The following is a 14,832-nucleotide window of genomic DNA, read 5'->3' on the forward strand; positions in this document are numbered from 1 at the left end:
CCAATTCAGGAAAAAAAAAAAGTTAATGGATGGAATTCTCCACTAAAAGTTCTCCTCTCACATATTTTCCTTAAACTCATGGTCTCTTATGTCTATATGTTTGCAACTGAATGCTGGTAAGAACACAGGCCAGTGAGTGAGTGAGTGAGTGAATCAATGAATGAAGGAAGAAATAGTAAAAAAAAAAAAAAATCAATGGGAAGCCCTGGACAGGTGACCAGTGTGATTTGACAGCTGCCTATGGACACACCTGCTCATGGTTGTGATCTTACATTGTGCAGTAATACACTTCTGCTAGTAAAATTGTTCCTGCTTCATGTGATGAGATGCTGAATAACATCAGCTTTTTCATCCTCTAAACAGCACCCTGTCTCCAGGTTACCCCCACCAACCTTGCACAACTTCCCACCAGCTGCTCCGACTGGAGAGAGTAAAGCAGGGGCAGGACCTGGGCTGGGAGACCCGACCAGGCAGGGGCAACCCTCCTGCTGACGCTCTGACACGCAAGTGCCAGCTCACACGGGAGAGAACAGAAACGCAGCCAGCAGGCTTTCTGATTCCTTTCTGGGGAGACCCACAAATGAAGCTAAGCAGGGAACTAATTCTCGTTCCTTAAATTCCCCAGAATAATTTCTTATTGCGCTTAAGGCCTGAGACAAATATCAAAGCTGGAAATCACAACCAGTTTTGAGCTCCCTTTTACTCTTGACTTCACACTTTGTGGACTGATATGTCTCACGCACCCCACTGGAGCCCGAATCCCAGGCTGAACAAAACCCTCTCCAGCTGTGACCGTGCTCGCTGCTCTCCATCACAGTTAGATCCGAAATGGGAAACTGGCTGAGGGCCTAGGGTGTGAGGAAGGAAAAAGGTAGGGGGAAATGGGTGACTCTGAAAGGCAATTAAGGGGACCGCCCGACCAGAGTTCAGGTGGAAACCTAGTTTGTTTTCTTTTTTTAAGATTTTTTTTATGTGGACCATTTTTAAACTCTTTATTGAATTTGTTACAGTATTGCTTCTGTTTCATGTTTTTTGATTTTTTAGCCACGAGGCATGTGGGAATCTTAGCTCCCCGACCAGAGATCGAACCCGCACCCCCTGCATTGGAAGGTGAAGTCTCGACCACTGGACCGCCAGGGAAGTCCCAGAAACCTACAGTTTACTCTCCTGAGCTCACCCCGCCAGGCCTGTTAGGGCTGTGTGAGCTGTGGATTCCTCCTCCTCTTCCCCCCCGCCCTCCCTGAACCCTGCGCATTCCTGGTTCCCCAGCTGCCTAGCACTCAAAGCCCAAAGCTCTCTGCACAGCGAAATACAACTGATTCGGGCTTCCCTGGTGGCGCAGTGGTTGAGAGTCCGCCTGCCGATGCAGGGGACACGGGTTCGTGCCCCGGTCCGGGAAGATCCGCGGCTGGGCCCGTGAGCCATGGTCGCTGAGCCTGCGCGTCCGGAGCCTGTGCTCCGCAACGGGAGAGGCCACAACAGTGAGAGGCCCGCGTACCAAAAAAACAAACAAACAAAAAATACAACTGATTCATGACCCGGGCTTATGAAACACACAGAACAAGTCTGATAAAATACACATTTATTAGAAAATTTTCAGCAGCATCATTTCCATTTGCTTTCTAATCAAAGTACATGTCCAAGTAATTTACAATAAGCACTCAAAATATGAACAAAAAATATTTTGAGAACTCGGGAATAAAATCATCAGTAGTACATGTTTCATCCATCCATCCATCCATTCATACACTCGTTCATTCATTGTTTTAAAGATGTGCCATATTAGCACAGAAAGCCAGGAATCCTACCTACTTAGTGTGGAAACTGTGTGTTCCTGCCACGGTTCCCGCTGTGGAGACTACAGCCGCTATTCAAGAGGAGGGCTATGCTCCTCAAAATGAACGATTTTGCCAAGGACCTAAAAAAGGCTCAATAAGAACGGTTTCCCTTTCTATTCATGTTCAACTGAGGAAATAAATAGTCAGTATAAGGAAATTTTCACACACAGAAACACAAACCCAGCTGAGGCTTTGCTTAACCGGTATTTGTTTTGCACCTTCCTTTATGAAGACACAGATTTACTTTCAGTTAATTCAGCTCCTGAGCTCCAGTTTCTAGGGTAGGTGACCACCTGAGATGCCAGGCAAGGGTGTCAATCACCCTATGGTCCATCAAATGAAATTTCATGCGATTAGATACAAACTCTTTGCAGGACACTTACACTTAATGACATGGGACTTTCTCAGACATTAAAATAAAAGTGTTGGCTTGGCGGCGAGCGAGATAACGCACAGGAGACAGTGTTCTGGTTAGACAACGCAAACATGCACAAGGGTGGGACTGAATGGCTTTTCTACCTACTGCGTTATCTGCATCTCTATCATTACGCTATTCATCAGGTTACATATAATACTGAACATTAAGTGCTGATGTGTGAAAACGGACCCAGGAGTGGCCTGGATTCCCTTCCTTGATAATTCTATAGGGACTATGAATGGTGCCTCCTCTTTTGACATGGCTAAAGGCCCCAAGTCAATTCCTTTCTTCAATGGATCATTTTCTTTTTTTAAATTAATTTATTTTATTTTTGGCTGCGTTGGGTCTTCGTTGCTGTGCGTGGGCTTTCTCTAGTTGCGGTGAGCAGGGGCTACTCTTCATTGCAGTGCACGGGTTTCTCATTGCGGTGGCCTCTCCCGTTGCGGAGCACGGGCTGTAGGCGCGTGGGTTCAGTAGTTGTGGCGCACGGGCTTAGTTGCTCCGCGGCATGTGGGATCTTCCCGGACCAGGGCTCGAACCCGTGTCCCCTGCATTGGCAGGCGGATTCTCAACCACTGTGCCACCAGGGAAGTCCCAATGGATCATTTAATGTAATGATCACCAACCAATTCAGCAATTCAACCAATTTCCAGGGCCTCCAGGAAACGGAGGTCTCAAAACTGAAGAACCCAATTCCAATTCAGCAGATACTTTCATTAGCAAATTTAATGATGTGATAATCTTTCCAAAATTTACAAATATACAATATATTTATAGCATTACCTTCAGATAGCTTCAGTGCAAAGATATACATATAGTACATTGTGATAATTATTTGTAAAAATATGAGATGAGTAAAAAAGACACACAAGGTATTGTTTCCACAAATATTTCCAACTACAGGAGTACAGGGGAAAAAATATCTTTTTAATAAAGTACTGAATGTTAATTTTTTTCATCTGTTTGTAAAAAATATATGTGCAAAAGTGTGTTTCTAATTATTCCCTAAATAGCTGGCACAGCTATGCCTCAGAGTCTTCTCTAACAAGATTTGCGGTGTCTTTAAATGTGTCTTCTGTGGCACTGTAGGTTGGACTTGGGCCTTTCTTCCAAGAAATCTTATCAGGGGAAGAAGGTGATGGAGGTGGGGTCACAGCAGCACCAACCTTTGGTTCACTCTCCATCTAAGGCCACAAAGAAACAGGAATCAGCCATTTATTCCCCCGACGTGATGGGAAATGGTTTTGTGTGAAGAAGACCAATCTTGGCCAATTTGCTCAGAATCATCTGAGTGTATGCCTGATTTAGCAAGTTAATACTAAGAAAGAATGCCTGGGCTGAGAAAAATTGTTAAAAATTACCTCGGAATAGAATGGATTTTCAAAGTTGGCATTTTGTTTCGGTTTTCGTTTGAAGATATTCCACTTTGTTGCCTAAGTGAAAAGAGGAAAGAGAAAACCTTCAGTAATGGAATTTTTTGGTGGGTTTCTTCCTTCTGCTTAGGTTTTAAAATTTCTTCTTACAGAGGGAGAAAGCAGTTTGGGACCTGGGACCACGTGACCTGGCCCATGCAGTAAGTTGTTCAGTTCTTCCTCGGCTGGGCCCTGAACAGTAACTGAAACTCTTCGGGCTCTTTTTATCTAATAATTTCAAAAAAAATCCTTGATCTGAAGTGTACAGTTTACAGAATCTGTGCCCAGAGTATCTAGAAGCTTTGACAGAGCCAGGCAAGAGATTTCTTCAGGGGCTGCCTGAAAATTTAAGGAACAAGCCAGATTGTAACTCTCCTTTCCTAAAACGATGTCTTGATCCTTGGTCAACTCAAACATGTTATGTCTCGCTCCATCATTTCCTCCTGTAATCAATAATAATAATGGCAACAAAAACAACTAACATTTATTGAGTGCTTACTATGTGTCGGGGACTATTCCAAGAGCTTTACAAGTTTCTGATGTAATCTTCCCAAGGACTCTGTGAGGTAGATGCTCTTTTGCAGAGGAGGAAAGGCAGTCACAGCAAACTTACTTAACTAAATTGTAGATAGAGGAGTAGACAGGGCCTCCAGGAAATGGAGGTCTCAAAACTGAAGAACCCAAAGAGAAATCACCCCAGTCTATGATAAGTGGCCCCTGTCTGGCTGAAAAGCTGCCCGTGGCAGCAGTGCTGGCCACGGCCCTGCTGCCGGATGTAAGGAGACAAGAGAACAGGAGATGAGGAAACAGCCTCCTCCCACAGAGCTAAGGTAGCCCACGTGTTTTACGGATTGTCTCTTGCTCTGTGAAAGTAGGCGGCCAACATGTGAAGGAGTGGGGAGCATGTGAATGCAGGAGAAGTAGAAGAAGCCATTCACCCACATTTAAGTGAGCACCTGCTTGGCACGAGGGCAAGATGGAGACACTCAGGTCAGAGCCCGGCCTCTGGAAACCTACACTTCAATAGGGAAGGCCAAAACTCATTGCTTCGGTATGGAATGGCCACATGGAGCTGAGTAACTACTAACAAGAGAAGTGCGGGTGATTTTCATTGTCATCTCCTTGGGAAATCCAAAGCATGTCGACACGACTTTTGAAAATGACAGGACTAAGCCACAGGACTTCACGTTCTTTGAGTTCTTTGAGCAGATTTATTGATGAAAGAGAAACCTGTGAGCCTCTCTGGCATATTAAGGTCAACCTAGGGTCATCCTAACCAAAGGCTTCTACTGCTTTAAGCCTCCCTGGCTGTTCTCTCAGTTCCCAAAGGCAAAGGTCATAGAAAAATCCCTGGATGTACCATGGGACAGACCTTAGAGGGTCTCAGCCTCAACTGATTAAAAAAAAGGAAGAAGAGCCAATGTACTGCAAAGATGGAGATGAGAAAGAAAAGGACTATAATTGGTAAACATTCGCTCTCACTTGAAAGACTCTCTCAGTGTTTTTGTTTGTTTGTTTGTTTGTTTTGGGTGTTTTATTGTTGTTGTTTTTTTTGCAGTACGCGGGCCTCTCACTGCTGTGGCCTCTCCCGCTGCGGAGCACAGGCTCCAGATGCGCAGGCTCAGCGGCCATGGCTCACAGGCCTAGCCACTCCGCGGCATGTGGGATCTTCCTGGACCGGGGCACGAACCCGTGTCCCCTGCATCGGCAGGCGGACTCTCAACCACTGCGCCACCAGGGAAGCCCGTCTCTCAGTGTTTTTGATGACTGATGTGCAGGTCAGAGGTTGCAGCATCTCCATCACACTCCCCTTCCTGCTCAGCTGGGAGAGAACTCTGCCTAGGGAAGATCACTAGACTCGAAATGGACTGAGAAAAAATGTTGAGAATATAAAATAGATCTGGCACTGCTGTGGAGTTGAGTCAGACTTGGAGAACCATATATGTGACCATTCAAGTATTCTGGTGTCTGTGGAAAATTAGTGTTCAAAATAAACTTTTCAATGTAGCTTAAGGAAAAAAAAAATTCAGTCCCTTGAAAATATGAAATATGCAAAATATGCAACTGGAAATTCCTTTCTAAGACAACATTCATGTGTGTGTGTGTGTGTGTGTGAGAGAAGGAATTAGTAAATGGAATATGAAAAGGTGGACAAAGTGACCTTTGTTATAAGCTCTCCTCATTAGCATCAATTTAGTTCAACTTCTATTTTGACGCTAACAAGCAGAACAGGATCCAATTTGTGAGGTGCTGAAAATCCAACATGACTTTGCAGATACCAATTTTGTTTATAGACTATGCAATTTGAGAATAGGGATTGTAAAAAGTGGTAAGATTTCTAACTACCTTTGCGCTTTTGTTTCTTTATATTACTTCACAGAAGTCATAGAACCTTAAAACTGAGACATTCCAGATCCTATTGTTCTCAATTGGGAGAGCACGTTGGGGGGCGGGGGGGGGGGGCCAGGGGCTGGGGAGGGAGTGATTTCTGGGATCACAATGCATTGGGTAAAACACTACTGGCACTTAGTGGACAGGGGCCAGGAATATTAAAATGTCCTGCAATGTATAGGATAGTTTTGTACCAAAAAGAACTGCCCCTCCCAATAAGCCAATAGTGCCCCCAATGAGAAACATTAAGACTCTAGTGCTCAGAGGTAAAATAGTTGCCCAGAATCAAACAGCTATATCTGAGATAGCTTCCTATGTGTCTGTTAGAACTAATGATATATTATCTATTATGTTTTGTATCAAGTTTATTTACTGAATTTCTCTCTGTAGACAAGATAGTTTACAAATTTCAAAGGCCCTGCAAACAAGATAGAGAAGCTCCATCTAGTGGACTTCTTTTCTTTTAATCTTCTGTATTAAACACTGTGCCCGGCACATTGAGGGCAGTAATGTTCGCTGGATGGTTAGATGGAAGATGGACAGATGGATAGATGAAGAGAGTGTAAATTAGTGCCATCTAGTGGTCAACATTGGTAACAAGAGTAGAGCTAGAAACAACATACATTATTAAGGGAACAAAGATATACACTGTAGAAAAATTGTATTGCATGGGAAAGGAAAAGGTCCTCTATGTGCATCACTGACACAGTGAGGTCTTTATTCATACTAAGTTGTTATCTCAAATTAAACGCCTCTGATTTGAAGAGGCTGCGTCCAGAAGTCGGCTGCCCTCCTTTTCTGCTTTACCTCCCATGTCACAAGGAACATCATTACAAACGCAATGCTAGAATGTATGTAGCTTTACTCAGTGGAAAGTCTTTCAGTTTATGATAAAATTATCTTTACTAACTGCCTATACATCTTGGTCTCTATGAGCCTATCAGGGTCTCTCTAGTTTGCTTAGGATTAATAAACCCAGCAATTCCAAAGTCCTTCCCAAATCCCGTATCATTTCAGTAGTCAGTCACTGTTACCTGAGTTTCATCAGCACTTGGGGAAGTTGGCTTTGTGTCTGGAGCTAATTCAGCAGGGTTTATGGCACTTCCATAGTTTTCGTTATACACATTTCCGGATTCGGTTACCTGTGTGCATGTTGAAGGCCATTATTCACTTTTGAAAGAATTTTTGCTATAAAGTTTCTTATCAGCTCTTTGGTTCTGTTTATCACCTTGCTCTCCCACAAACATGAACAGGCACCATTTTTATTATGTGAGACCAACCCTGTGGTCCAGGAATAAACACCACTCTCGTCTCCCCAAAATCAGGAGCACCAACTACTAAGTTGTCTATCTGATGCCTTAATCTTGGGAGGCAAATACACCCATCAATGGTCACACTCTCATGTAGTAATAGCAACTTCTACGGTGTTCTCTAGGGCCCCTTACTCCCACTATTGACCATAGTTCTGGATAAAGGATACTCTGGTTGTATATTGGCAGCCAAATCCTAATAGAACAGTACGAATTATTTCCAAACGCATTACGTTTGGATATTTAGAATAAAATTATTAATTTCAGAGGACTGCTTAAAAGAGGTTGAATTTTTAAAACAAGAGGCATAATGACATTAATACCCCTCTAGATATTTTCTGTAACATTCATGTGATTCCGAGGTTCCCTCTTAAAGCACAAATTACCACGGATATATAATTAATAAATTACAGGGTAGAAATTCACCCCTTTTCCTATATTTTTACATTCACCACTTTATTTCTTCTCTAACTTGGAAATGTATTGGTAAACATGGCTTCGTTTTATTTCAAGGGAAAATGCCAAAAATCTATTTTATCATGTGATTAAAGTTTTGCTATCTGGATATTAAAGGATCAGGCAAAATGCTTTCAAGATGCAAATATTGCTGATCTTAAGAAAGTTATTCATAAAATAAACATTTCTGTCTTAACATTAAAATGTACTATACCTTGTGAGTTCAAAAGAAGTTTAGGTGTTAACAGTGAAACTGTATTTTGCCGAGGCCCTAGCTGTTTTGACAAAGGAAAGACAGGCTACCTAACAGTTGACAGGCACCGGCAGTGACGCTGGGGCTATTGATCCAGCCCTCATGAAGAGTTCTGTTCCTTCATCCATACGTCTATCTCATCTCCCTGTTCCTCTAAAAGATGAGTGAGTAATAGGGCCTCATCAAAGGAAATTTATGTATCTGCCTATCAACTTCGAAGACCTTTGTAGTTTCCAGAAAAGTATGACCAGGGCAAGCAGGGAGGTCACCTCAAATCACACCCTTGTGATACCAGTCAGAACCCAGAGAGTGTGCCCAGTACCCCAAACCTCTGTATAATGACCTGACGACCATCCACTCATTCAGTTCACAGATATTTACAGAGAGCCCATGTGTGTGTGTCGGGCACAGTGTTTGCCGAGCCTCTGAACATGCACTCAGACCTCCCGCTCTGGCCACTCAGGGTGAAAAGGCTCCTGGTCTGGGTGCCAAAGAATGGCTGCCCAAACCCAGGATTCTGACTGTCTTCAGGCCTTCTGTCCTGGGGTCAGTCCTGTTACTGCAGGGAGTGAAGCTGAGGAAGCGACCAGTGTGCTTCCTTCCATGGAGGGAAGGTTGGGAGGACCCTAAAGGCACATTATTCCAAAGAACAAGGTCCAGCAACAGCCAAACCTGACAGCACGGACTGTGATTTCTCACCGGGGTTGTTGTTGGCTGAGCCGCTTTGACAGCAGTGTCCCTGGAGGTGTATGTCGGGTTTTCAAATATTATGGGCGGCTTCCCCAGATCCATGGCAAAATGTTCACTCTGATGGAGGGAAAGAAAAAAGAAAAAAAAAAAAAAGATCATACCGTGCTGATCTGATTCATACACAGAGGAGGACGTGCTCTTCACACCTGGAGGGACGCTAGGGGCTACGTCCAACGGACCCAGAAAGAACTTGCCCCCCACCTCCAACAAAAGCCAACGGAGACACAAGGCCTCCACGAGGCAAACCGTTATGTAAAGTAATGTAAATGCACTAACTCCTCAGGTGAGGAGAACAGAAACCCTCTTCCCTTATCCGAGTTCTCCATGGCTCCGTAAGGCAAATAACTCACTTGGTGATTGGCTTTAGACATAGAGAAAAGGGTGGGGGTCTGGAAGAGGAGCAAAGAGAAGAGGGAGAGGGGGAAAGAAGACAGGAGGGATAATATTGTACCTTTAGGCAGGAACAAAAAGGAAGGATTGGTGGGGAGGCGGAATACTGGGAATGATTTCCCAACACTGACGGTAGACTTCAGAGTGCATACTAGTCCATTCATAAAGTATTTGGTCCTCACAGGAGGGATTATTTTACAGATGGGGACAGAGTGATCAAGCTCCATCCCTACTATTACATACCTAGCAGGTGGCAGAGTTGTGATTTGAACCAACCACTGACCCTAAAACCACTGTTTATCCCAATACTACACACTGGTGGGAAATATGTGAGACTAGGAAACGTGTTATTCCCCTGCCTCTTCCTTTAAACATACAAAAAGTCATCGAATAAAAACAGAATATCATGGTCCCTCTCCCCTGTTTCCCAAAAAACATAGATTGTTTAAGACTCCAATTAAACTTAAAACTGTTCATGATTCCAGTTCAACCGTGTGGCTTAGATCAGGGGTTAATTTCAATTTCATTACTAATGTTTTTAGACACATTTCTGCAACAAACCTAATGTTTCCTAACTTGGTATAGTGAGGGGGCATACAGTATTTCATTTTTTTCTAGGTGAATTTTATTCTTTATAAAAAGTGTTTCTTTGATAAAACAGTAAAAACGATAACCTTCAAATAGTCACTTTGAAACCAAACTCACCATCGCCATTGATCTGTCAATAGCAGACTCGGGCCCCAAACCAGATACTCCAATATCCATGTTAACATCATCCCCCGATCTGAAGGTCACCCCATTTCCATTTTCAGAGGATTTGCTAAGACTGCTTAAGCTGAAAAGAAGTAATCAGTGTCTTATTATTTTTAAAAAACAATCTTTTGCACTAGGATTCTTTCTTTGTACCTTTTCCTAGCTCTTCCTTAAATGAAAGGCTCGATTCCCACTTCACATTTACACATCACATATGGGAATAAATTCCCTTAGTGACCTCCTGGAAATGTTCGAGCACATTCTCGAATGCTTGAGAATGAGGAGAGGACCAGCTGGGCACTTGCAGAAAGAAAGCCTGGTCCCTCCAACAGCCGACGCTGTTCTCCAGTGTAACCTCAACGTACAACCCTTTAGACTCTAAAATGTGATTTGTACTCAGGCTTCAGAGAAGCAATCAGTTAAGACATTGTGATCTGAAGTGACTGCTTTAAGTTCAGTAGTTTTTGTTTCCGCAGAATAGGTGAACAGCCTAGGATGCTTTTTTAACTTAAAAGAAAAGCTAAGTTATTTACGTGGTTACAGATCACACAGACGTCTAAAATCAATGTTCCACCTAATGAAACTGACCTTGACAGCTTGGGCAGAGAAGGCAAAAGGGAGCCAGTTTTCCTATAGTGGAAAAATCCTAAAGTCGCTAAAGCTCCAATTATGATGATCAGGATGATTGTCAACAGCACGGCCGCTGCTGTCGAAGAGGGAAGAAGAAGCAAACATATGAACATGAGGAGAAGGAAAAGAGCCAGCAGTCTTAGCAATAGGGACTGGAGTTAACCAGAATATAGACAACACTCAGTTTAGTTACCATGATGCATTCCCATGTCCCTCGTATCCTTAAAACTTACTTGTTCCGGGAGGAATGCCTTTTGAAAGCCCTATTTCACAATATTCTCCCACGTAGGCACTAGGACATCTGAAAGGAAAAGAAGAATCATTCACAAGCTGTTGATTTCTTGGGCTCTGATTGTAATCTGACTGTGGAAATTCACTTTTGAGGGAATACCTGTGGCATCTACAGAATCAGCCTCAACAAATAAACCTATTGGTGTCTTCTCTAATCTATGGAATTCCTCCTTGGAGAGTGGAACTGGAAACCTTCATTGTGTTCTTTGCTTTGATGTGCTTTCGTTAAATATCATCTTGCTCCATGTTAAGAGCTCTCTTGATAATTCTCTGCTCTCCAAACCTTCAGCCCAGTCTCTGCCCCTCGTGAGCGCCTAGCACTGTAACAGCTCTGCTGACAGCTGCTCTCCCACAATCCAATTATAATTAGTAATCTGAGGTGAGTAGGAAAATGAGGTTGTCACTTCTCTAACTCCTTGCTCCCCAAAGCGTGGCCCACAGTTCTGTGGCATCTCCCCGGGAGCTTGTCAGAAATGCAGAATCCCTGTAAATGAGATGGGCATTTTTTTCCAGAGCCCCAGGTGATTCTCACGCACATTATAGTTTGAGAAGCACTGCCTTAGCTCTCTGTGGACTCCCCCATTGGAGGGCAAGCTGGTTATGATGTGAAAATTAGCAAACTGGCAAGGTTCTTGTACTTGTTTTACTGGCTACTTTGAGGTCTCAAATTCCCCCCAGAAGATGCAAGACCTACAGCATTCAGACTTACTTGCATTTGGGGAGGTCATTCTCGTCAAAATAGCAGTTTCCTCCGTTCATACACCTGCATGGAGGGGGCATGATGATAGGACTTTCGATCGCTGCAGAAAGGGAAAGCCACGCAGGTGTTAGTCAGCGGCGCTCAGCAGAGACCTCTACCATGCAAACCTGCTTCAGCCCAGGGCTGGAGTGGGGAGCCCATGTGGTGGGGCAGCTAATTAGTCTCCCTTTTAAATGTCACCTTCCCCTTAAGTCAGATGAATTTCTTTATCAATAAGGTCTTGGGGAGTAACATACATTTGGTAGGGAAAAAAAAGGCAGTTTATAGCATCCCCCCCCTCCGCAAAACAGTGGTGAGATACTAGACTCCAGAATATATACTAATAGTTAAAAAGAACATTGTGGTAAAGGAAATCTCTCAGGACATTGACATTTTCTTTTGAAGTTTTCAGAATTCTTCTCTTTGAACCTAGTTAAAATCAAGAATTCAACTTAGGCACACCCCGAAACTTCCACTAAAGGCTCCGAAGCATCAGCAATCCATTCATCAATAAACGGACACGTAGACAGATAAATAGCCGCTCAATGGACAGCTGGTTGGAGATCTCCTCATTTTTTAACACCTTCAAAATTGCCCTTGCTAAAGATTGTAATCTTGGCAATATTGCCCCAGTAGCATTGGGATAAGAGCGGGGATAGGGGAAGGGGAGGGGGCAGTTTTTACTTGCTGAGTTCGTGCTCTAAACCTGCCAACTTTTCAACCTGGTTGGGAAGTCAACAGGAGGTGCCTTGTTTAACCGCTTGCGCCCCCTGGTGGCAGAACGTGGTTACGCCTCTTCATTTCCCCATCGGCTAAAGCAGGGGGAAGGGCCCAAGGATGTGAGCCATAAAATGGGCCACTAGTGAATTGCAGGATGATTTTCTAACACCCTTATCAAGCATTGGATACTAGTTAGGGACACTAACTAGTTACTCCCTATGGCTTATTAACTCCTTAATTTAAAAGAGTCACTGAAGAAAGGTCTTGCCAAGAATAGATCATCTATAGCATTTGGGAAGAGAATTAAACCACTGTTTACTTACTTACTTCCAGCTTCCATTTCCCAAGAGCATAAGGTACATTTTAAAACGTGGCCCTTTTTCAGTTGTCCAAACTTTGAAATGAGCATGTAGGAAAACCAGTGAACCTCCTCTAGGCCTCCCCTCTGTACTGGATAAGCGCCCCCGTCCCACCTCAGGAGCCTGGTTCTCCACCTTGAGGAGCTCCCGTTAAGACTGAATAGATTCAGGGGCGACTGGGATCCAGTATAGGGTGGAGAAAGGAGGAAGAGGCCTTATAGGAAACTCACTCTTCAAAATGTCTTTATAGACAACACAACAGTCGATTTAGGGGCACTGGATCTAAATCTCTGCAGATCTTGGCAAATGATTCTCAGAAATCATTGGAACACAAGATCTGTTTGGCCCCTTAAGTCCCACTCAGCTCTGTTCATATTTTCCACATCTCCCATCCCTCTTTCTAGCCATCCCCACTCTATTCTGCAAGAGACCAGTAAACAGGGATTCTTCATGCTCCTGAAAAAGGTGAAGCAGGGTAAGGGAACCTACTAACGAAGGCAAAGGAGCTCTCCCAGGCCCCCAGGCCGTGTCCCTACCTGCATCACACTCGGTGACGCTTCCTTCTATAAATCTGGAGCCTTGGGGACAGGCACAGGTGTATCCCTCAGGTCTCAGAAGGCAAAGGTGGCTGCAGACCTTTTTACAGCGGTTGGGCACTGGGAAGCAGAAGAGAACAGTGGTTAGTTTCCGAGGAGGGAACGAATACCCCAACCGAGGACATGCCCATCCACTGAGTTGTGGCCAGTGACCTCAGAGCCCAGGCAGCATACCAACACCTTTAAGCCGCATGCCACCTGGCAACTCACGCTCCTTTACGCTACCTTCCCCTGCCACCCCACCAAAGTGCCACAGTCCCTCCCCGTGCTCTCCATCCCACTGCTGTACCCCTCACATTTTCTTCTGGCATCATTTATCTCCCCTATGGCTCTGGCAGGTTTGGAAGATAGGTGTCTGTCTGGTTCACTGCATGACCTCAAAAACCAATCAGCACTAAGCAATTTGAGATACTTCTAAAAGGTCAGTAAGACCCCATTATTATATCAAGATTTGTCATCACCCAAATTTGGATAGATCATAAAGTGTGGTCCAGCCAAAGCATACATTGGATGTGATTTCCACTCCTGCTCTCCACGGAGAACTTCCTTCTGGGCTGCAGTTTCATTATTTGCAAGATTAGGGAATTTAGAGCTATGATTATCAGAATCACCTGGGAGCTATTCACAATGATTGATGCCCTGTCACAGAAATCCAGATTTAAATCGCTCTGGGATGGAACTCAAGTATTACCATTAAAAGCGCCTCAGGTAATTCTGAAACTAGCTTAGCATATATTATGATTTATCCAAGGATTAGGTCGTCTCTAATTCTTTCTCAGACTAACATTCTATAATCCTGATTCTCTGTCATGCAAAAACGTGACCATGGACGAGGCATGGCTGTAAAAAGCCTCACTGAAAACCTGTCCCATGGGCTTCCCTGGTGGCGCAGTGGTTGGGGGGGTCCGCCTGCCGATGCGGGGGACACGGGTTCGTGCCCTGGTCCGGGAGGATCCCACGTGCCGTGGAGCGGCTGGGCCCGTGGGCCCTGGCCACTGAGCCTGTGCGTCCAGAGCCTGTGCTCCGCGGCGGGAGGGGCCACAGCAGTGAGAGGCCCGCGTGCCGCAAAGAAAACAACAACAACAACAACAACAAAAACCTGTCCCATGACCATTTCTTCAGCTCTCTAGAGCACGCTTTCAAATTTTAATGTCGTACAAATAACCTGGGGAATCGGATTCAAGAGGGCTGGGGTAGGCCTGAGGGTCTGCACTTCCAACTAGCCCCCGTATTGTACCAATGCTCCTGGTCCCTGGCCCACCCTTTGAGTAGAGCAGGGATTCTCACAATGTTGTTCCTGACCCAGCAACATCAGCATCACCTGGGAACTTGTCAGAAATGCAAATTCTTAGGCCACCTCAGGCCTATTAAGTCAGAAACCCCTCAGGTGGGACCCAGCAAGGCGTGTTCAACAAGCCCTCTAGACATTTCTGACACGTGCTAAAATTGGAGAGCTATTGGTCCAGAGTAAATGCTAATCTGGCACAGCTGGGCTGAGCCTCTGGTCTACTCATCAATCAACACTT

At 44.5% G+C, this 14,832-nt stretch overlaps 1 protein-coding gene across 1 annotated transcript in view; it reads right to left on the reverse strand.

The window, feature by feature from the left end:
• Positions 1-3,278: 3,278 nt before the first annotated feature.
• LRP2 (LDL receptor related protein 2) overlaps positions 3,279-14,832 on the reverse strand; it is a gene marked incomplete at both ends in the record, with an annotated part of 195,552 nt that continues 183,998 nt past the window's right edge. The window contains 9 exons of the mRNA XM_082840763.1: positions 3,279-3,440; positions 3,618-3,689; positions 7,094-7,201; positions 8,778-8,885; positions 9,924-10,053; positions 10,560-10,677; positions 10,835-10,902; positions 11,602-11,692; positions 13,247-13,366. Of these exons, the coding sequence (XP_082696889.1) occupies positions 3,279-3,440; positions 3,618-3,689; positions 7,094-7,201; positions 8,778-8,885; positions 9,924-10,053; positions 10,560-10,677; positions 10,835-10,902; positions 11,602-11,692; positions 13,247-13,366 (977 nt within the window). The remainder of the gene's footprint in view (positions 3,441-3,617; positions 3,690-7,093; positions 7,202-8,777; positions 8,886-9,923; positions 10,054-10,559; positions 10,678-10,834; positions 10,903-11,601; positions 11,693-13,246; positions 13,367-14,832) is intronic.

The sequence above is a fragment of the Leucopleurus acutus genome (assembly GCF_964270905.1).
Source record: "Leucopleurus acutus genome assembly, chromosome: 6".
NCBI lineage: Eukaryota > Metazoa > Chordata > Mammalia > Artiodactyla > Delphinidae > Leucopleurus > Leucopleurus acutus.